Source organism: Dermacentor albipictus, chromosome 7 (genome assembly GCF_038994185.2).
Source record: "Dermacentor albipictus isolate Rhodes 1998 colony chromosome 7, USDA_Dalb.pri_finalv2, whole genome shotgun sequence".
Lineage (NCBI taxonomy): Eukaryota > Metazoa > Arthropoda > Arachnida > Ixodida > Ixodidae > Dermacentor > Dermacentor albipictus.
Window position 1 is genome coordinate 748543 of NC_091827.1, and position 22379 is coordinate 770921.

General features: G+C 46.3%; 2 protein-coding genes across 6 annotated transcripts in view; one reads left to right on the plus strand and one right to left on the minus strand.

Moving 5' to 3' along the window:
• The window catches only part of LOC135918026 (uncharacterized), a 194978-nt gene extending 185538 nt beyond the window's left edge, over positions 1-9440 (plus strand). For both annotated transcript variants that reach the window (XM_065451698.2, XM_065451697.2), the window contains exon 7: positions 7149-9440. In XM_065451698.2, coding sequence (XP_065307770.2) covers positions 7149-7214 — 66 coding nt within the window. In that variant the 3' untranslated portion in view covers positions 7215-9440. The remainder of the gene's footprint in view (positions 1-7148) is intronic.
• Positions 1-22379, minus strand: part of LOC135918024 (uncharacterized) — a 474504-nt gene that overhangs the window by 395031 nt on the left and 57094 nt on the right. The gene's annotated exons all lie outside the window — the stretch shown is intronic.

A 22379-nucleotide genomic window follows, 5' to 3' on the forward strand; every position in this document is an offset into this window, starting at 1 on the left:
GTTACCCCGGATCTTCCATCATCTGTACTAAATGATATGTAGCCCGACAATTTTGCCATCCCCGCAGTTTCTTCTAAAGCGATTACGTCCGGATTGTCTTTGCCAAGAAGGAGCTACTGTAGGACCGCCCTTTTGCGACGGTACCCGCGGCAATTCCACTGCCAAATCGTGTGTTTATTGTGACTGGCCATGATTGAATTGTGGATTGTCACCCAGTGGTATTAGGGTCGCAGCCGTCTGAGAACCACCATGTACCTTCTGCTCTGTTTCCCTCTGCCAGTTATTAATGCTCACCAACTCGGCCCTGTGTTTCTGGCTTTCTTCCGATAGCGCCTGGATGGCTTGGATGACTGCTGCGAACTTTGCCTCCCAGCTCGCCTGGAAGTCATCCATTTTCTTGCATAGATCTGCCATTGTGGGTTCTTGCGGCGCGTTCGCGCCTGATTTCCTTTTCAGAGGTGGGGAGCGGGTGTCATCTACCTGCATCGCCACAGTGCTTTCAACGGTTGGGTGGGCTCCAATCGTGTTAGCTGTTTTGACTGAGTTAGCTACTTTCTTCTCCCTTTCTAGCATAGCGTTTTCCTTTTGGAGGTCATCTACTCTTTTAGTGAGTTTACTCTTTTAGTGAGATCGAGGCGAGGGAAGGAGTCGGAGCGGCTCCGAAAGCCCTCCCGGCTCCTTGAGCGGCTTTTCCGCCCAGATGGGGGTGTTTTCTTCGCCTCCTCTTCTTGGAGCTTCCGCACCCACCGGCGTTTCCTGACGATGTACGGAGTTCGGTAGATCTCGCGACACTTCTTGTTGCCCAGTTCATGTCCCTTTCTACAAAGAGCACATTTGGGATCGCACACGTGTCCATCCGGTGGCTTCACCGTACCGCAGCCGCGGCACTTGACGTCGTCCGGGTCCGGACACACATCAGAGCGGTGACAAGATGTCCGCATGCGTGGCACACTTCAAACTTCTTATTGTAGAGGAAGCATTTGAGGAGCACGCCTCCATAATAAATATAAAACGGCACATTCTTATTGACGAAGAGTATCAGAACTGAGGTCGATGTCTTCCCCATTCTTCTGACCCCTCTGATTTTGGGGTTCCTTGAACAATCCAGGTTGTCCAGAATCTGTGCTTCCGTGTGTTCCACTGGGATCCCATGAATAACTCTTTTGCCACTATCCTCGGCGGCTGACAGGTAGGCGTTTACTTCGTATTTTGCCTGATCAACCTAACGTATTTTTATCTTCAGGTACCGATGCATTCTTTCTTCACTCATGGTGCCCACTAAAATGGTGTTTTGCTTGGTGTTAAGTTGAATAATGTCTTCCTTAGCCTCCTTCAAATTCACGCCCGTAGCGGCTCGAACAATCTCATATATCTTCACGTCTCCACCCAAAGATAGAGCTTTCAATCCACCGCTCGGTCGGGTTATCACCTTATGCAGGCCAGTTGGTAGGCGTGGTTGCTGTGACGCCACGGAGCGCAGCGCCAATTTCCTCCCCGCCATCTTGATTGATTTGGTGCTCACGTGCCCGCCATCTTGTCTCCTTCCTCGATCCGAGCCGACACCTTGGCTTTCTCCTTCGCGGCCGCCATCTTGGCAGCCGCGTTGCTGGTTTGCGTTGATCGTGAACCAACCGACCTTTTCGGAAAAATCTTCAGGAGAAATATCCTCCCCTTGAACAACAACCTGCATTTTCGCCGAAAATATCCAGCCGTGCTAAGCCCCAGGGGTCGGCGGCGAGGCGCACCGAGGCTAGGCCGGCGGGCAGTGGTCGGAGTCGACGCTAGGTCGAACGCAGCCGCCGGGACGACGCGTCAAAGTCGAAAAGTAGCCGAAAATTGGGTCAACGTGCCGCAATTTCGGTATCCAGGTGATCCTGGTGACTTCCGCTGATGATTCCAATCGAAATTGGCTTGAGCACAAGCATAAATCCGCCAGGAACATAAAAAAACCTGGGAGACGCCTCCTAGTCTTCCTCGTCCAATTTCCCCTATGTTGTCCTTGGTGTCAGTGTTTGTTGGCTTCTCATGATATGACTAATAAAAATCGGGCCCCTCGGTTAACCCCATTTCTTCTCATTTATTACATAACAAGCGTCTCGAATCCGGCAACATTGATGCCTTCAGGTAGCATATGTGGTTTTATTGACCAGTTGGCTTCACCCACAAAGATCACGTTCTCGTGACGCCTGCGGCAACAAGGACGTTCCACGTCCGCCGCCAAGGTCTGTGAGTGGTGGCGCTGGCTAACACTCCCAGGGTTCTACTAGTACACATAAATACCCAAGGAAGTGGATGGGAAAACAGCGCCGCGGTAGCTCAATTGGTAGATCATCGCACGCGAAATGCGAAGGTTGTGGGTTCGGTTCCCACCTGCAGCAAGTACAGGATGTCCAGCCATCTTTAGCCAGAGTTTAAATAGATGCGAATGCCACGTAGCTGGACAAACGAAGGTAATGTTTGTCGTCGCTTGGAGATACTCAGATAATTATTTTCATTCTACCTACTTACATAATTACTTCTAATTACTTCTAAGAGCCAGGCTTTAGCGGGCGGCAACCATGACGGCGTCTTATCTCCGAGAACAAGGCCTCAGTGTGTCTACTGAAAAGTGCGCATTGCTTGGTTTTACAAGCAAACAAATGTCATTGTATCCTGTTACCATCAATGGACAAGCTGTATCCTATGTTAAGACGCATCGCTTTCTGGGCGTCATCATTGACCGCAACCTCTCGTGGAGCCCTCACTGCGTCTATCTGAAGAAGAAGCTAGTCGCCATTGCTCAGGTCTTCAAATTTCTCTGCGGGAAAAACTGGGGCACACTAGTCCATTCTATGTTGCAGCTGTACTGGGTTTTGTTTCTCGGACTTCTACGTTACAGCCTACCAGTGTTGCCAAATGCATGCAAGACGAACTTTCGCGCCTTGGAGAGCATACAAGGTCAAGCCCTACGCACGTGTTTAGGGCTGCCTCGGTGCACCTCAACAGCAGCAACAATCGTCATCGCGGGAGACCATATAATCCAGACACATGTAGCTGTCGACTCTCTCAGAGCGCACATTCGCCATCTGTCAAGGATCCCCGACCATCATTTGGCCTCCCTACCAGCCGAGAGACCTCAAGCGACCTTTTCACGAGTGATTAGCGCTCATCAAGAGTGCATACCTGCATCTTTTACACCGGCGGCGAAGCCTTCCTCTCCCCTGTGGTGCCTGCGACAGCCTCAAGTGAATTTTGCTACTCCTGGAATTACAAAAACGTCCAATCATCCAGCGCCGGCTCTGAAGCAACTTACGCTCCTATTTCTGCACCAGAGGTATCATGACCACATTCATATATATACCGATGGTTCGACTTCACCTACCAGCTCAAGTGTCGCATTCGTCGTTCCAAGAACGTTACAGTTAAATTCAAATTGTCGCACACGTCTACATCTACATCGGCAGAACTTGCAGCTCTTCATGCCGATATATGATGTACATCACCGAAGAGCCAATAGAGAAATGGGTCGTATTTTGTGACTCTAAGGAAGCCCTTCACAGCATCAAGTCTGCATTACGTCACAGAACTTACGAGCAGATGACATCTGACATCAGGGAAGTGTACCACCATGCTCTGGAAAGAGGACATCACATTATATTTCAGTGGATTCCTGCTCACTGTGGCATCGTCGGCAACAACCTAGCTGACAAGACTGCCCGGTGTGCCCACGAAGATACCAAGACGTGTCCAATACCTTTGGCGAGGTCGGACGCTGCCAGAGAACTTCGCCTACTTGCTCGCAAGAATCACAAGATCTCTGGATTTCAAGTTCCTTCAATTGCAGATTACGTAAACTGGACCCCACGCTACGGCTACAACTGCCTTCTAGCCTTTCCCGCGGCGAAACAACCTTGTTGTGTCGCTTGTGGCTCGGAGTGGCGTTCACGAACGCATACTCCTACCGTATGGGAATGGCCGAGAGTCCGATGTGCGACTCCTGTGGGTGCGAGGAGACCATCGAGCACGTATTGTGTACCTGCCCTCGCTACGATGTCCAACGCCTCTCTCTGCGGGCAACTTTACGCCGACTGGACTCGAGACCGTTCACCGAGTCAAAGATACTCGGACCGTGGCCACACCCGTCACTGGCTCGAAAAGCGATTCGTGCACTAGTGCAGTACTTGAAGTGCACGGGCTTAATAGACCGTTTATAGTGTCCTTGTGTGTGGCGTTCCTACCACACGTAGTCAGTGCTTACTCTCTCCTTTTCTTCCTCTTTCTATTCCCCTTTTCCCCGCCCCCAGTGTAGGGCAGCAAACCGGATGCTGTTCTGGTTGACCTCCTTGCCTTACCTACCCTTGTTTTCTCTCTCTCTAATTAATTAACTTCTCAAATATTATGATTGGATGACAAGTGTCAATGCGACAATTGTAAAGCAACATGAGAACTACCGAAAGAGCTTTTTTTTCCTCAATACGTGCTACATAAAAGTGTTTTTCCGAGCGTGAAAGAAGCCCGCGAATACACGCAAATCCTCGAGCGGCCAGTCACACGGCAATTTTGCGCGCATTTGCGGGCTTCTTTCACGCTCGGAAAAACGCTTTTATGTAGGACGTACTGAGTAACAGAAAGCTGTATTGGAGTTTTTCATGTTGCTCTACAATTGTCTCACTGACACTTTTCATCCAATTATAATGTTTGAGAAATTGATTCAATAATCAAGACGAGTTGTCTAGTTGGGCGGAATGAAAAAAAAAATATGTCACACTCGAACATGCGCACTGAACTCGTGTGTCATCCAAAAACCAAAGTTATTTTTCTGTCAAGTTGACGGAAGCTACAGTGACCCATTTTTATTTTTATTCGCGTATCGTCACCGACTTGGTGATAAGCATTGGTCAATGATTGCACTCGTGAACTATAGGCCAGCGCTACACATTACGCCCGCCGTGGTTGCTACGGTGTCGGACTGCTAAGCACGAGGTCGCGGGATCGAATCCCGGCCACGGCGGCCGCATATCGATGGGGGCGAAATGTGATGGGGGCGAAATGTCCATATCGAGGGACTCCGAAATTATTTCGGAGACCCCCCACTACGGCGTGCCTCGTAATCAGAGCGTGGTTCTGGCACGTAAAACCCCATAATTTAATTAGCACTGCGTTACAAGCTCGCAATGCTCAAACCAACTCACCCAGTCAGCTGTGGGGATCACGCCCTCTCCTTCAAGCCTGTTTTACGTGGTACGATTACGTAATGCGTGTGTCACAGCTACAGTTTCCGTAAAGGCGAATTTCGCCTCGCCCTGTCGCATGCACCGAGCGCGGCAGCGGCGATTTTTGCATTTGTGAGCTCCTAGCGGAGGACGGAATTATTCTTGCCGTCACTTCCTTCTTCGGTGAACACATAGACCACTTAGAAACGGTTTGTTAGTTTTTGTTTGAGTACGTTGTTTTATCAAAACAAAAGTCAAGTAGGCAGGCCACAGTGAACTGTCTGCGATCCGCGTTGTTATTGGTTCAGCGTCCTTGTCGCATGTGCATTTTCGCAGAGAATTCGAGCGCTCGGAACATCGAAAGATGGCGCGCACGCCTCTTTTGCCGCAAGCGCCAAAGCGCAAGCGTATCGACCTGAGGAATTGCGCAGAAATTCTAATTATACATTTGAAAATTGTAGGAAGTGCTTACTAACGCATGTATCACTATTCTTGGGTAGCCACATAGGTTTTTTATTGAAACGAGTCCTTCACACGCACTTCTGCTGATAGGATAATGACATCTTGAACATCTGGATGGCAGCAACATTTCTACAATCGAACATTAAAAATCTACCACATATGTTATTTCCTTCGCCTTGTTACTGCACTTATTTGATCTATCATTTACGACACCAAACTGATCGATAATAGTGGTTCTGAATCATAACTTTATCATGTTAAATGGAACAAATTTTATGATTCCGTTAAGTGTTTGCATATCATTAGAATGTTTCTGCCATTTGTCGTGCATGTGAATTAAGAAATCTGTAAGTATGAGTTGAGTTGAGTTGAGTTTAATGGCACATAAGCAGCTTAGGCTATCGTGCGCCAAACACTAGGTATAGATTCTTTTAAAAAGTTGGGACACCTCAGTGAGTCCTTGTCTGGGCAAGAGCCCGGAGAGTCCCAACAAATTAACTGAAGACCTCGGCCTTCTTCTCAGCGATGAGAAGGTGGATGAGGTGTTCCGTAATATGTAGTGAAGCATTCTGCGAGGTTTGAAAGTTTTTTAAGAACTCCTGCTTCTTTTAAAAAGATAAAAACACATGATACATCAACAAGCGCATCTTCTCCTAAAATCAAAGCTGGGTGTAAAGGGTTGTGTTCTTTGTAAAATATGGTAAAAAACTTCTTCCTCAGTGGTTTAAGTTTTCCGCATGAAAACAGGATATGGTGTACTGTTAGTTCAACTTCACATAGTTCACATTGGGGTTTGTCTTGCTTTGTTAAAGTTGTGTGTTAGGAGTGTGTGTCCTATGCGAAGACGGCACAGAATCACTTCTTTGAAACGTTCCTGGTGTATGCAAGATTTCCATTCGCCTAACACGGGTTTTAACAGGTGTAATTTGTTTTTCACTGCAGTGTTCCAAGCAGACTGCCATTTTTTTTCCTTAGTTTACGATGTATTAACTTCATGCAGTCGTTAGGAGGTATCTTTTGTGATTTTTTTTTGTGCCGGGCTTGTGCCGTGCATGCATCTGCTCTCTCATTGCCACTAATTCCGACGTGGCTCGGAACCCAGCATAATTTAATGTTCAGTCCTTGTGTGGTGGCTTTCATTAAATTGTGTTTAATGTCTCCTAATAATGGTGTGACTGCATTTCTGACATGAAGAGCTGTGAGTGCGCTTAGGGAGTCTGTGTATATGATACTATTTGCGAGGTTCTCCTTTGCTATTTTCTGTATGGCTATAAGAATGGCGTAACATTCAGCAGTGAAAATGGACGTGCACTGCGGATGTGCATTCCGAGCTTCTTGCCACCATTATTAAATTAGCATCCCAGTGGTCTCTTCAAGATAGCAAGGCGTGTGGAGCCAAGCTGAAGTGGTTTCAAATATATTTGTATGGCGTACTCAATTGCTTTCATAGATAAAGTACTAACGAAGTCAACATTCTTTCGACTCCGTTTTTAGGAAACTGCGCCAGGCATCGGGGAAGCCGGAAGCTCTGCAAACGCCAACCATTCACTGCAGGCCTAACGATGACGCAAGAAGTTTCTGTTCGTCAAGTGTCACGAAAGCATCGTGCACTTCTGCTCTCATCAGTGCTGTTTGAAAGGAAAACGCAGCAGATGATAATCAAATCATTAGCTTCGTCTGCTGCTTCTGCTTACACATTTGCCTTTCAAAAAGTGGATAACTTTACGCCTTACACTTAATCAAACAAGGAGCGCTAAATGTTCTGGAATTATACAGCCTACGCTATTGTGTGATATGGCCTATGCTATTGCGCAGGCTAGTGTGTGACGAGTCACCTCGTAAAAGCGCAGACGGCTTAGATCTGAAGCACTACGGCACCGCAATAGTTGTAAAAAAAAAAAAAGACATGGCTTTAGACGCCACTTCCACAGGCTTTCTTCATTTTCTATGTACATTCTTTTTACCTGTTCAGATCGCAGGGTTTCCCTTTTTTTTTTCAACAGCAGTACGTTGTATGACCCATAATGATGATTTGCTTGCGGTAAGATTTGAATATTTTTCCATAGTGACAGGTTCCTTTATTTCGTTTCGTATTTTAAGTACTTTAACGTTTCTGACGCGGCGAGAACATTAGTGTTGCAGTACTTGGATATTTGCACGCTAGGTGGGGACTACTTCATGGTAAAGAAATACGTGATTCACGCGGAAGCAGCCGGATGGTGCAAAGCTGGTACCTCGTAATGCTACTTTCGTATATTCAGATTAATTCATTGATCTCGAGGAAGAAGTCCGAGAAAGAAGAAAATAAGAGTGATTCTAAATTCGTGCATAGTACCACTGCCATCCTATAACACGATGGCACATGGCAGATTTGGGTACCAAAGGTACAAACAAGCTGACAAAGAGCCCTAACTGATGACATAGTCAGCGCTCATGTTGTGTTTGTCGTGTGTCTTAGTCCTCGTTTCTCGCGCTGTTTCCACTACAAGATATACAAGATAATGGCACAGCGGGCTGTGGTCGATAAATAACGCACAAAATTTCATTTGCCAGCAGTTTAGAGAGTGGAACTTTCATCAGAGCAGGTTAAAATTTGGGAGTCTTGCAAACCTTAACATTTCCTTGTGTGTGTGCGTGTGCGTGTGTGGCTGCGTGCGTGTGTGCGCCCTTCGTAGTTTTCTTTAGTTGTGCTTACTATATTTGAATATCACGTGGAAAATTTTGCTGTATATTACGAGAATAGAGAAATGCTACTCATGTTCATGACACAGCAAGGGGAAATTATAGAGCAAAATTAGAGCAGCGCGGCTGGGCTAGCTTTCCTTAAGTGGGATCTCAGATGTAATGATTGGTAAGATATCGCGGTTTTGTTTGTTTATTTGTTTCTTTGTTTGTCATTAACGCAAGACCACCACATGGTTCGGCACGGACTTCTGCCAACACAGTCCGTTAGAGAAGTCATGTCGCTGCCGAAGTGGCCACGATGGCGCGGGATTCACCGATGGATCAGTTTCCTTAAAGACGTTTGGTAAGCCAGAAAAAGCGCAAGAACGATATACGAGTGGCGACGCCTGCTTAAGTTCCCGCACCTGGGGGCTGTGACGTCTTGAATATTTATGGTATCTTCTAGTGCCTACTAATTATATATAGCGGTACAGATTGACTACATTGTGTTCTAAAGGAACCAAATATTAAACATGGCAAGTTTCAGGAACCTTTATTCAGCCAACCCGGCCCAAATGCGAAAACATACTTTGGAATCTCTGACATCACGCTGACGTACCGGCACTAGGGTTTCGGCGCGAAATTCGAATACTGACATTTGGACCTTCATTTTCTCATCTAATAATCAAACTATCTTTTTGAAATGACTGCCTTCAGGGTTCTCAAGCAATGCTTCATTAGTCTAAACTGATTTATTGTTTCGCTTTAGTGGTCCCTTTAAGATGGCAAGAATACCGGCCGTGTCCTCGTCCTTTTTAGCGGTCCATATGATATGCAGTAAACACCAACTAGGCCAAACTCAGGTTCTTCTCAAGAAAACGAGTTGGTTTTTCTTGAGCATATGCCGGCGCTCCTCCAAAGGCAACTTGTTGTCCTGCCGAATAACCTCGTCGGTGGCGGCTTTACAAGTTGGTGTTCAGAAGCTGCATACAATTGTTCGCATGACGAAGCCCAAATTTCCAGTGTCACTTTCCAACAATCCTCTACCTTACTATGCGCATGCGTGGCTGACGTCAGGTAGAAGTCCTGACGCAATCTGTCACAACTGTGACTTTGCACTAAAGTACCTTAAATATTACTTCCTGTGCTTTCCTTTCGCACTATACAGTTTATAGGCGACCTGTTCACGTGTTATATATATATATATATATATATATATATATATATATATATATATATATATATATATATATATATATATATATATATATATATATATATATAGGTCTGTCACGGTGTACTCTGCACACTTACATTCCTGCCTGTATTTCATAGACGCGAAGCCAGAAATGGTCACAACACGCTGTGATGATGCCTCGACTCCGTTCCAGACATTTCCCGAGCAACATCCGGTGCATTTAAATACCGTAGCAACCTTAAAGTACACCTGAGCTCCTTTTGCTTGTGTCCCTGTTTTATGATAAACCTTGTGCATTTTAGCGTTTTAATGAAAGGGCATGTTGGTGGGGCTTTACTGAACATTGTTTTTAGGCAATACACGGGACATACGTATTTGGCCGGAAGCGTGGTAACTTATATCGTCTGCATGTCCAACATCCACATTTTGTTGTTTCCGATGTAAAGCTTCTTCGTCTGCGGTCGACGGAGAAATAAAAACAAATTATGCTCAGAATGTGTTTGAAGCAGGCCATAGTTATATGCCTGTTACGGCAAATACTTGTGCGCGCCAAAACGTTTTTGAAGTCCGAACCCAGCATATCACGCTGAAGTGTCAAACTTGAGAATCTATAGCGACGCCAGTCTGAGCTTACCACTTTGCTTAATGCATGTGCCAAAGCTGAACCAGACTAGTGGGGGGAAAGAATAGAACTGACACTGCTACGAAGAATGCATCATCAATTAGCCCGCCAGCAAACATTACGGAGACCTGACATATTATCCCCGTAAACAAGATATCGTTCTGATAAAGCTTCAGACGTTTTCCTAGTAACGGTGGCAGCTGCATTCATCATCAGCAGCCTGTTGGCCTCTCCCTGCGATCTCCACTTACCCCTGTCCGATCGATTGCAACTAGCGCCCGCGAATTTCCTCATTTCATCACTCCACCTAGTTTTTTTTTTTTTTCCCGACTTGCTCGACTGCGCTTCCCTTGACGCCCGCTCGGAGCGGCGCCCTCTCGCGCGTGACGTCACGGCGGGGACGCCGCTCGTTTCCCTTCGCGTGCGCCCGGGCCGTGCTCGTTGCACCGGCTTCTTACGCTGGAGCCCTGAACCACTGTTCCTTCTTCTAAAGCGCGTGAGTCGAGAAAGCTATGTAGCGTTGAACGGGTCTACTGGTTTTGCAATGCATATATGCGCCGTGTCTGTGCGTAAATTTTACGTGAGGAAAGAATGTCCGCAAATTCAACACGCGAAGTTGTGTACGATGCTTCGCGAAATATGTAAAATGCCCCTAGTACTTAGCTATGAGAGACATTTTACTATTACATACATCTTACATGTAAGAAAAATCTTGGTATTTGGTGTCAACGTGTTATCCGTGTTAGAAAGACACTGCCCTGCGAAGCTGTCATTATGATTCTTATTACTCTGGTGAGTTGCTCTAGTCAAACATGGCCACTTTAGTAATGCGTAAAAGAAAGAGTTAGACGCGCATTTCGTGTGAAAACGTTTGCTGCTACTTTCACCGCTCTCTGAAACAGGCCCCTATAAAACGAATTTGCTCATGGCTGCTAACACAACGGCGTGTGATGTAGAGTATTTACATTTACACAGTTAATTCACAAATACCATAGTAGCAATCATCTTAAATAAATGTTTCGTGGTTAAGCTCGAGAGTTAATCAATTTCAAGCGATTAAATGTTTCACGGTGGCCCTCAATAGCCTTTATTGACAATATTGCACACCCCTCAAATAACGGTAACCGACTGTCCTTATACCGAGACACGCATTGTTCGCGAAACCCATCAGTGCCCTACAACTTCGAATTGAAACCATAAAGCAGTTTTTTACAGCGACAGTTGCAATGCCTAAACTATACTCGAGTACTGCAGCGCAGCTTAGGCTGTCTAGAAAAGCAATATTCAAACGCCTTCTGCCTGAGCATGTCTCGATTCAGTGTTGTTTAACTGTACAAAAGGAGAACTATTCGCTTCGTCGGTACATAATAGAGAACCCCGCAAACCTTCGTAAGGAAGACACGACAAGCCTTACATATTTCACTTGATTTTTGACAACGGGGAATTATATGTTCAATATGTCCAATGCAACTAAAGAATGACGGTTCGGCTTCTTTCTGGCTGCGGCCATACAGTCCAAAAGGCATATTTCACTGCAAAAATTTGCGCCAAGCAGCCTATATCAGTTCGGAAACAGATTCGTCATGTATATTCCTCAAGCAACAAACGCCAGTAAATTGCTCAAGTGAGTTGAACGTGTAGCACGGTAAAGGGAATATATATTGGTACATTCGATCCTTTTCGTATTCTGCACACAGCTGTAAGCCTCAATTATCTTTATTTCAAATTGCCACCACTTAAACACGTGAAGAACCGCCTAATTTTGAGAAGCAGTTAAAGAAGGAAGTGGTGCTGGCAGAATGTAAACTGCAGTGTTGCCCGCCGTGGTTGCTCAGTGGCTATGGTGTTGGACTGCTGAGCACGAGGTCGCGGGATCGAATCCCGGCCATGGCAGCCGCATTTCGATGGGGGCGAAATGCTAAAACACCCGTGTGCTTAGATTTAGGTGCACGTTAAAGAACCCTAGGTGGTCGAAATTTCCGGAGTCCTTCACTACGGCATGCCTCATAATCAGAAAGTGGTTTTGGCACATAAAACCCCATAATTTGAAACTGCAGTGTTAAGTCCCAGTGTTACGGCCGAGCGGTCCTGTGAAGAAACGCAAAAATTCGATCATATATCATGAACTGCTCATCGTGAGTAAGCCCGTTTTGGCAGATTAAAATCAAGGTAAATTTATTTATTTATTTATTTATTTCAGTACTCTCAGGGCCAGAGGCATTACAGAGAGGAGGGGCATACAAAATCGGCGGCAGATTTCTTAAATTTGTTGACGTCGGTGATGGCAGCCATGAAGGCAGGGAGGTGGTTCCAGTCATTTCCAGTTCGAGGAATAAATGAATTTATACAAAGGCTAGTTCGGCATTGCGGTATTCCTACCTTGCAGTTGTGGTCAGTGCGGGAAGATATATAAGATGGAGAGAGGAGTAACTTATGTTTGAGAATAGGGTTGGTATAATAAATTCTGTGAAAAAGACACTAGCGAAAATATTTACGACGCAGAGAAAGAACGGGAAGACCAAGTGCAGATTTCATTGCAGATACGCTTGCTGTTCGGGAATAATTTGAAACAATAAAACGGGCGGCGCGGTTTTGAACAGACTCTAAAGCGTTAATTAAGGTTATCTGATTAGGATCCCAAATGGAGCAAGCATATTCTAGTTTAGGCCTGATTAACGTCCTATATAGATGAAGCTTAATGGTGCTGTTAGAAGCTATGAAATGGCGCCGTAGGAATCCGAGCGTGCGGTTGGCCTGGTTAGATATGTAGTTGATGTACATTTTCCAGGACAGATTGTGTGTTAAGTGAATACCCAGGTATTTGTAAGATGAGACAGATGATAACGGAGTGTTATTAAGAAGATAGCGAGGGGTGTATTCAGGAGGACGGCTGGAGATACGCAGGTGTTTGCACTTGGTGGTGTTAAGTGTCATGAGCCATTCGCTGCACCATGAAGAAATTGCGTTCAAGTCCGATTGCAAACATGCTTCATCAGAGGGATTAGTAATTGAACGATAAAGCACACAGTCATCTGCGAAAAGGTTAATATGGGAGATAACGTTATCAGGAAGGTCATTAATGTAAATTAAAAACAGTAGAGGACCTAACACAGAACCTTGAGGCACCCCAGAAGTTACGGAAACAAGAGGCGAGTCATAATCATTAACTGAGACATATTGACGACGGTTGGAAAGAAAACATTTAATCCAGCCTAATACCTGATCGTTAATATTAAGAGCACCGAGTTTAATTAATAATAGATCATGAGAAACAGTGTCGAACGCCTTAGCAAAGTCTAAAAAAACGCAATCCACAATAACGTTAGCATCCATAGCGCGAAACAAATCATTAGTGAAAGACAGGAGCTGTGTCTCACACGAAAAAAATTTTCTGAAGCCATGTTGACATGAATTGAAGAAGTTGTTAGATTCAAGGAAGGTAATAAGATGAGAATAGATAATGTGCTCAAGAAGTTTACAGGGAACGCTGGTTAATGAAATAGGCCGATAGTTTAGTATTGAAGCTTTACTACCTGATTTGTGCAATGGAACCACCTTCCCCACCTTCCAATCAGGAGGGATGGTACAACTCTGTAATGACTGTTCAAAGATTGCACAAAGAATCAATGATGAGCACGTAGATGTACTTTTCAAGAACTTCGTTGTAATGCCGTCGACGCCTGAACAAGATGAAATCTTCTGTTTTTCAATTAAACATGTCAAACCAACCGAATCAATGAGTATTGGATCCATGGGTAAAAAGTCACGTGTACAAGGATGAGGGACAACATTCGGCAAGGCAGAAGAAAAACACGAGGCAAAAAAATCATTCAACACTTTGCAGCAATCGCTCTGGTGTATTGGAGTGTTGTGATTATCGCAAAGATCTATTGTATTCGGCTTATTCCCGCTGACCACATTCCAAAATTTCCTCGGATTATCTCTAAGAAGGAGCGGGAGCGTGTGCTGGTAGAAATTTTGCTTTGCTTCATACGAAGTTTGTTTATAATCCGTCTTAGCGGTGGCGTAAGCGTGCCAGCGTTCGGCCGTTTGAGTTGCTTTGGCCCGCCGGAATAGCCTTTTTTTCTTGTTCAGTAGGCGCCGCAGAAGCGCGTTAAACCACGGGGCATGAGAGTTAGATATAATGCGTTTCTGAGGGATGAATTCATTAATTAAAAAATTGACTTTATCTTTGAATAAGGTCCAATTTTCATCAATGTTGCGCGTGTGGACACTTGGAATGAAGTCAGTGGCAAAATCCATTAGTTCGCTGTTTATAGATTCAAAGTCAGCATTTTTATAGTCTCGGATAACTTTTGGCGTTTTGGTAGCGGGAACAGATATGCGCAATTCAAAATAAATGAGGCAATGATCACTCAAACCAGGTAAATATCTTAAACATGAAACAAGCCGCGGTGTAGTAGTGAGAAGGAGGTCAAGAATGTTAGCAGATTGGTCAGTAGATCGTGTAGGCTGAAGGACAAGTTGCTTAAAATTAAAATCCATACAGAGGTTGATGAAGAGAGAGCACTCAGATGAGCAGTCAGATGAGGGAGGAGATTCATGCCAGTTAATTGCTGGAAAATTGAAATCACCAAGAAGGAAGAGTGGACATGAGGGGAACCGGACAATTAACTCATTTAATACATCATGTAGATCTGAATGAAATGTTAAGGGCGAACTGGGTGGGCGATAGCACACACAAAAAATAAAATCACGATATCCGAGAGTGACTCGCGTACACACGATTTCCAAACGAGTAGCAATATCTATAACACAACAACTCAAGCCGTCACGTACGGCGATCAACACTCCGCCACCAGTACGCGAGACACGATCACAGCGAAAAAGTGTGAAAGCTTTTTCACATTGAAAGATTTCATAGTCTGCAATATCACTCGAGAGCCAAGTTGCAGTTAAGATAACAACGTCAGCTGAACACGAGTCAATGGCTGAAGACAGGTCATCACGTTTATTACGCACACTGCGCACATTGGTAAAAAGGAAGGAAATTGGTTTAGCCACCGGGCGAGCAGATAGCTACAGCGATGAACTACTAGCGGCGAACGAGGTACTCCTGACAGTATTCGTGGAAGCCGAAACAGATGTGCCTCTGTTCTCACTGGAACGATTTTCGGCAATATCTACTTCACAAACACGGTCGGTGGATGAACAATAGACGTAGCACTTTTTCTTGATGAACAATCGGTTCAATCGCAAGAGATACTTCTCTCCCGAAGCCTTACCGAAATCAGCCAACTTTTTGCGCGACTGGCGTGCGGCGCGAGAGAAGTCTTCACTGAATGATACTTTGGAATTTTTGAACTTCGTACGTTGCGATATAATCTTGTCTCTTAATTTGGGAGAACCGAATTTAACTATAATGGGTCGACATTTCTCCGAGACGTACGAGCCCAGTCTATGAGCACGATGAATACCTTCGTCGGGAAAAGATAGATCCAGTTTTTCTGAAAGAATTTTTCGAACGTGTTCTTCAGATTCTGCCCATGTTTCAGAGCTAGTGTCCGGGATACCGAAAAAAATCAGGTTATCTCGACGGGAGCGATCCTCGAGATCGTCTAGCCGTGAATTTATTGCACCTGACTCCGCACGAACTGCTTCGGATATGGCATCGTTGAGCGCAGGAACACGTTCATTGTCCAGCGACAGTACCTGGGATTCGACAGCCGCAATCCTGTTAGTAAGGTCGCATACTTTCTGCTCTAGCTCAACTTGGTTCGCCTTAAGCTGTGTTAAAGTATCCATCAACTCAATGTGACGGGCATCCGATTTTTGTTGTATAGAAGTTGTATGTTGTATAGAAGTCATATAGAAGAATGTTGTATAGAAGTCATATATAGCCAGCGTTTATTACATATTTGTTGCACCGCTGCAGGTATGGTATCATAACTGGATTCTTATACGCTTATGTTTTTGCGGTTGTCGATCCACGCATGAGAAAGCCGCACTGGGCTGGTCTGTGCTCATTCGGCTGGCACTGTAGCGTTGCCTTTGAGAACTGTATTGTCGTCTAAGAAATAAATTCTTTCAATAAATTTTCCCGAACTAATACGCAGGAAAGATACATTTGAGACGACCGCCATAAGTATAGAAGCAGAGGGAACTAGAGCGAACAAACGAAAACACTGCAGAAGGCGCCCGGACATCCCTCGAACTGCAGCAGACGACAAGCGCGACTACTTGATCAAGGCAGAAAGCTGGGCTAGTTGGTGTGACATCATTATTCAAAAGACTAGCGCAAAATAGCAGGGACAAAGACAGAGAAGACGACAGGACGAGCGCTAAACATCAACTGGTTTTTTTACTGCGAGCGAAGGTACATATATACATTTCGTCGGTGCATGCGCACACAGAGTTAAAACAGTACAATCTCATTCTAATCAAAATGTGGCAGACTGTTCTGTAAGTACATTTTTTTTTCTTTTTTGGACAAGGCAAGTGAAGCCGTGCTGACACAGTTATGACGTTCCCTGTCAATGTGATATGCCTCACAAATCTCGAGCCCCCACCTTGTGCCTCCCCTACCAAGCACACACGTGGTGTCAAACGCAGGCACGCACCCGCATCGCTTACAGTGCATGGCCAAATGGCCGCCCCCCGCTAATGAATCTACCAGCGTTCGGTGCTCTCGTAGCCGTTCATTTTGGCAGCGGCCAGTCTGCCCCACGTAGCATCTACCGCATGAGAGAGGTATGCGGTATACGACCCCAACAATGCAGGGTACAAACTTGCATGCATGTTTTATGGCGCAGACCGGTTTTTTCTTCTCGTTTATGGCTTTGCACATGCGCACCAGCTTTTTCGGGGGCAATGAAGAACACGTCCACGCCGCACTTCTCACCAACTTTTCTCAGCGATAGCCACAAACCACAGGTTGTAAAAAATGTTTTAGAAATTTTCGGTGATTGTTCTGGCAAATTAAGGTTCACGTATGAAGTGCCGATGAACGGATGTCTCCAATTCCTCGAGCTGTGTTTGTACTTTGGCACAGGGCACATCTGCTGGTCATATCAGCCTCGCAGAGAAAAGGAAATTCTAGCATATAATTCGGCTCACTCAAAATTGGTTAAGAGGGGCATCGCAAAAAATTGCCTGCGTGGTGCTCTCGAAAAGTCCTGCCACCATAAAATTGAGGTTAGCTTGCAGATGCAAGTGCTCCGGTTGCAGAACGGCGGTTTTCCGAAAGAGATCGTGACGGCTATGGCGGAATGCCTCCTGAAAGAAATCAGAGCAGGTGGACGCCCTGGCGTAGCAGCCGAAAAAAGCTGCAAGAAGCTGAAACGTACAGCTATACCGTACGTGCACCAGCTATCGCACCGGCTGAGAAAAGTTGGTGAGAAGTGCGGCGTGGACGTGATGTTCACTGCCCCCGAAAAGCTGGTGCGCATGTGCAAAGCCGTAAACGAGAAGAAAAAAACCGGTCTGCGCCATAAATCATGCATGCAAGTTTGTACCCTGCATTGTTGGGGTCGTATACCGCATACCTCTCTCATGCGGTAGATGCTACGTAGGGCAGACTGGCCGCTGCCAAAATGAACGGCTACGAGAGCACCGAACGCTGGTAGATTCATTAGCGGGGGGCGGCCATTTGGCCATGCACTGTAAGCGATGCGGGTGCGTGCCTGCGTTTGACACCACGTGTGTGCTTGGTAGGGGAGGCACAAGGTGGGGGCTCGAGATTTGTGAGGCATATCACATTGACAGGGAACGTGATAACTGTGTCAGCACGGCTTCACTTGCCTTGTCCCAAAAAGAAAAAAAAAAGTACTTACAGAACAGTCTGCCACATTTTGATTAGAATGAGATTGTACTGTTTTAACTCTGTGTGCGCATGCACCGACGAAATGTATATATGTACCTTCGCTCGCAGTAAAAAACCAGTTGATGTTTAGCGCTCGTCCTGTCGTCTTCTCTGTCTTTGTCCCTGCTATTTTGCGCTAGTCTTTTGAATAATGGCGACTACTTGCCCTGACTTCACGCGAGCGGCGCTCGCAGCGCCATTGTAGTTCGTTCTCGGGGCTAATAATGGTCCATCACCATCATCATCATCAGCCTATTTTATGTCCACTGCAGGACGAAGGCTTCTCCCTGCGATCTCCAATTAGCCCTGTCTTGCGCCAATCGATTCCAACAAGCGCCCGCGAATTTCCTAATTTCATCGCCCCACCTAGTCTTCTGCCGTCCTCGAATGCGTTTCCCTTCCCTTCGTATCCATTCTGTAACCCTAATGGTCCAACGGTTGTTTAACCTGCGCATAACACGACATGCCCAGCTCCATTCTTTTCTCTTAATGTCAATGAGAATATCGGCTACACCCGTTTGCTCTATGATCCAAACCGCTCTCGTTTTGTCTCTTAACGCTATGCCTCTTCGTTCCATCGCTCTTTGCACGGTCCCTAACTTGTTCTCAAGCTTCTTTGTCAGTCTCCAAGTCTCTGCCCCATATGTCAGCACCGGTAAAATGTACACCTTCCTTTTCAATGATAATGGCAAGCTTCCAGTCAGGAGCTGACAATGTCTGCCGTTATGTGACCCAACCCATTTATATTCTTCTATGAATTTTCTTCTCATGATCAGGGTTTCCTGTGACTAATTGACCTAGGTAAACGGACTCCTTCACCGACTCTAGAGGCTGATTGGCGATCCTCAATTCTTTGTTCTCTTGCCCGGCTATTCACCATTATCTTCATTATGGTCCACCGGCTAACTATCTTACACATTACATGGCATACCCAGCTCCATTTTTTACATTGAAGCTGTTTATGGCTAGGTTCCGCTGAATCTCGTCTTCGTGGGCATAGACCAACAACTTATAGACGAGAAAACCATGGCCAGGCGGCGCTACTGCGTCTCCTGACAGCGCCCCCAATGTGGAAGCGTCAAGCCGCGCGGTCGCGCAGTGGCGCAGTCTCCGCTTTGTTTACATTGTGTTGTCCGCGCTTTTCTTTGCTGCTCGTGCTCACGGCGCTCCGTTTTCGACGGCGGCAGATCGCCTGCTTGCGCAACAGCGATGCAAAGATTGCCGTGCGGTTTCAAGAAGGCTGCCGACGGCGACAGCTTTTTTTCGTGGCGGCAACCTCACGATAGGGGAGCGTCTGCTTCCGAACGTGTACGGCGTTGAACAAATTGTGGACGGTGATGTGATAGTGGAAGCCAAGTGCGTGTCACAGGTGTCCGACAAGATCGCAGACGACGTCGAGTTAGAGGTACGCACCATGTTCAGAAATTAGGCACTTTTATTTCAATTACAACATACGTCACACTGGCAGCACGAACTTCTGTTGTCATACTACTCGATGACTGCAGATCCATTGGGCTGCTTCTTGACGGTTCCGTCACTTCACAAAGGCATGTTCTGGAGTCTGTTTCACACGTGTCTTGCCGCTGCTCAAGAGCTGCGTCGCTGCAGTAGGAAAGCACATGTCCCGGTGGTGTTGACTGCTGAGAAGACTGTTGTGATTGCCATTGATCTGTTTGGCACCGCTTCCACCTGCATCGTATAAGAATGAAACAGTATGTGTGCCTATTTGTTGTGGGGATTAAATTACTAGCTCCCAATAATACGTTTGCAAAGGTAACGTTCCTGTGATTGTGTGCATATATTATTCTACCAGAGTGGTACCACTACATGTTATGATACTTGCACACTTAGATGCTTAGAAAGCATGGGCAAACAACAAACATAACGCGCACGTCTCGAGCGGCTGCTTTCCGATCTGCCGCTTCCCGACGCACGCGACGACCGCGGCTTGCAATAAATACGGTCTGCTACCACACAAAAGCAGCGCGCGGCCCCTTTCGTTACCTGCACAACTAGTAATTTAAGTTGCAGCGTTCGGAAAAGGGAAATAATTCTCTTGAGCTCGTCAATGCCGATCGCGAGGGAACGCACAGTGCAATCAAATAAATTCGCGGGTTCTAAGTGCCAAAACCATGCCAAAACCACGAAATCATTATGAGGCCCGCTGTAATGGGGAGTCTCAGGAATAAGTTTAACCTCTGGGGGTTTTTTAACGTGCACAAAAATCAAAGCACGCGGAAACTAGCGGCGCAACACGCATGCATTTACCGCTAACAAACGGCGGATGCCACCACAATTCAACAACGCGACACGACTAAACAAACGGCCGTGCACTAAAAACAGGCATATGACTATTCCGCTTTCAAGATATTACACGCGAATGCGAAAGTATGAGACTTACATGACTCTGCCGCGCACTGCAGTTATCCATGCTTGTCGTCTGTCCTCGTACCACTTCCCAGGAAATCTGTAGAACTTCATGGGCTGCCTACGACCTTTCGTGTTTTCGAGGCTGCTGTGGCAATCAACAACACATCACTATTGCGTGCCACCTTTCCTGGCTGATGAGGTCGCACTCGGCATCGCAAAAACCACGCGCACGAGCGCTCCCGCCGTACAGAACACAGGCGCGCGCTAGCGCAGCGACGACCCTCGAAACTTCCATCGGTCCGCTAGGGGAGCATTCGGCGCTGGTGCCGCGCGGGAAAACTTTAGGTTGCCTCGTCTATACTCCTTTCCACCGTCGACGCCTCTTTCCCAAGTTTTGTCTACTCGCCACGAGCGCCGTCTGCCTCCCGACATTGCGCAATACCACGGCGCGCGCTGTTCGGCGGCCACCTGTCCGGCGAGCGCGCGCCGTGATTGGCGTAGCCGCGCAGTAATAAAACCTCTATCCACCAATCGTTATGCATCATTACCCTGTCCTCCGACGTAGAGGTCGCGACACTGCCCACTGCCTTTATGAGTTGCACTTTGGACTCGGCATGTGCAGGACGCGTATTGTGCGATCGGAAGAACAGCGGGAATACAATGAACGTCGCCGACAACGTGAGGCCGCCCTTGCCACTGCACCCTGTCCGACAACATCGAGTGCCGGCGAAGCTCTTCCTGAAGAAGGGCGACTGGCACGCGTCGAGCGCCGACGTGAGCAAAAGGGTCGGTGCGAGCAGCGCCGACTTGCGAATGCCACCGACGATGATGTTGGGCTAGGGAGGCGAAACGCAAGCGCTACGAAGGCCCTGCATATGGTGCAGTGCAAAACGAACGTCTCACCATCGGACCCTTTCCCGGGTGCAACGTTGAGGTTCCGGAGACAGCAAAACAAACCATAGCGCCAGCTTCACTGGACTTCCCTCTTCGCAGAGTGGTAGAGTTCTGAATTTTTTATCTTAATGTCAGAACATCGGCTAACCCCGCTTTCTCTCTAAACCACACCGCTCTCTACCTCTCTCTCAACGTTACGCCTAACATTCTTCCTTCCATCGCTCTTTGCGCGGTCCTTAACCTGTTCTCGAGCCTATTTGCCAAGCTCCAAGTTTCTGCCCCACATGTTAGCACAGGTAGAATGCATTGATTGTACACCTTTCTTTTCAATTATAGCGGTAAGCTTCCAGTCAGGATCAGACAGTGTCTGCCATATGTACTCCAACCCATTTGTACCCTTCTGTAAATTTCCCTCTTATGGTCAGTTTCCTCTGTGAGTAATTGACGTAGGTAAGCGTACTTCTCCACAGACTCTAGAGGCTGACTGGCGATCTTGAACTCTTTCTTGTTCCGTTGCTAGGCTTTTGAACATGAGCTTTGTCTTCTGCATATTAACCTTCAACCCCACTCTTACACTTTCTCTGTTAAGGCCCTCAATCATTTGTTGCAGTTTGTCCCCAGTGTTGCTGAACAGATTCATGTCATCTGCAAACTGAAGGTTGCCGAGATATCCGCCGTTGATCCTCACTCCTAAACCTTCCCAGTTTAATAGCTTGAATACCTCTTCCAAGCATGCAGTGAATATCACTGGAGAGATTGTGTCTCCTTGCCTGGCCCCTTCTTTATTGGTGACTTTCTACTTTTTTTTTGGAGAATCAATGTAGCTGTGGAATCTCTGTAGATATTTTCCGAGATATTCACGTATGCCTCCTGTACTCCTTGATTACGTAATGCCTCTATGTCTGCTGGTATCTCTACTGAACCTAATGCCTTTTCATTATCTATGAAAGCCATATAGAGAGGTTGATTGTATTCTGCAGATTTTTTTATTACCTGATTGATGACGTGGATGTGATCCATCGTAGAGTATCCCTTCCTGATGCCGGCCTGTTCTCTATGGTTGACTGAAGTCAAGTGCTGCCCTTACTATATTGGAAATTATCTCGGTGAATATTTTATACAATACTGAAAGTAAGCTAATATGCCTATAATTTC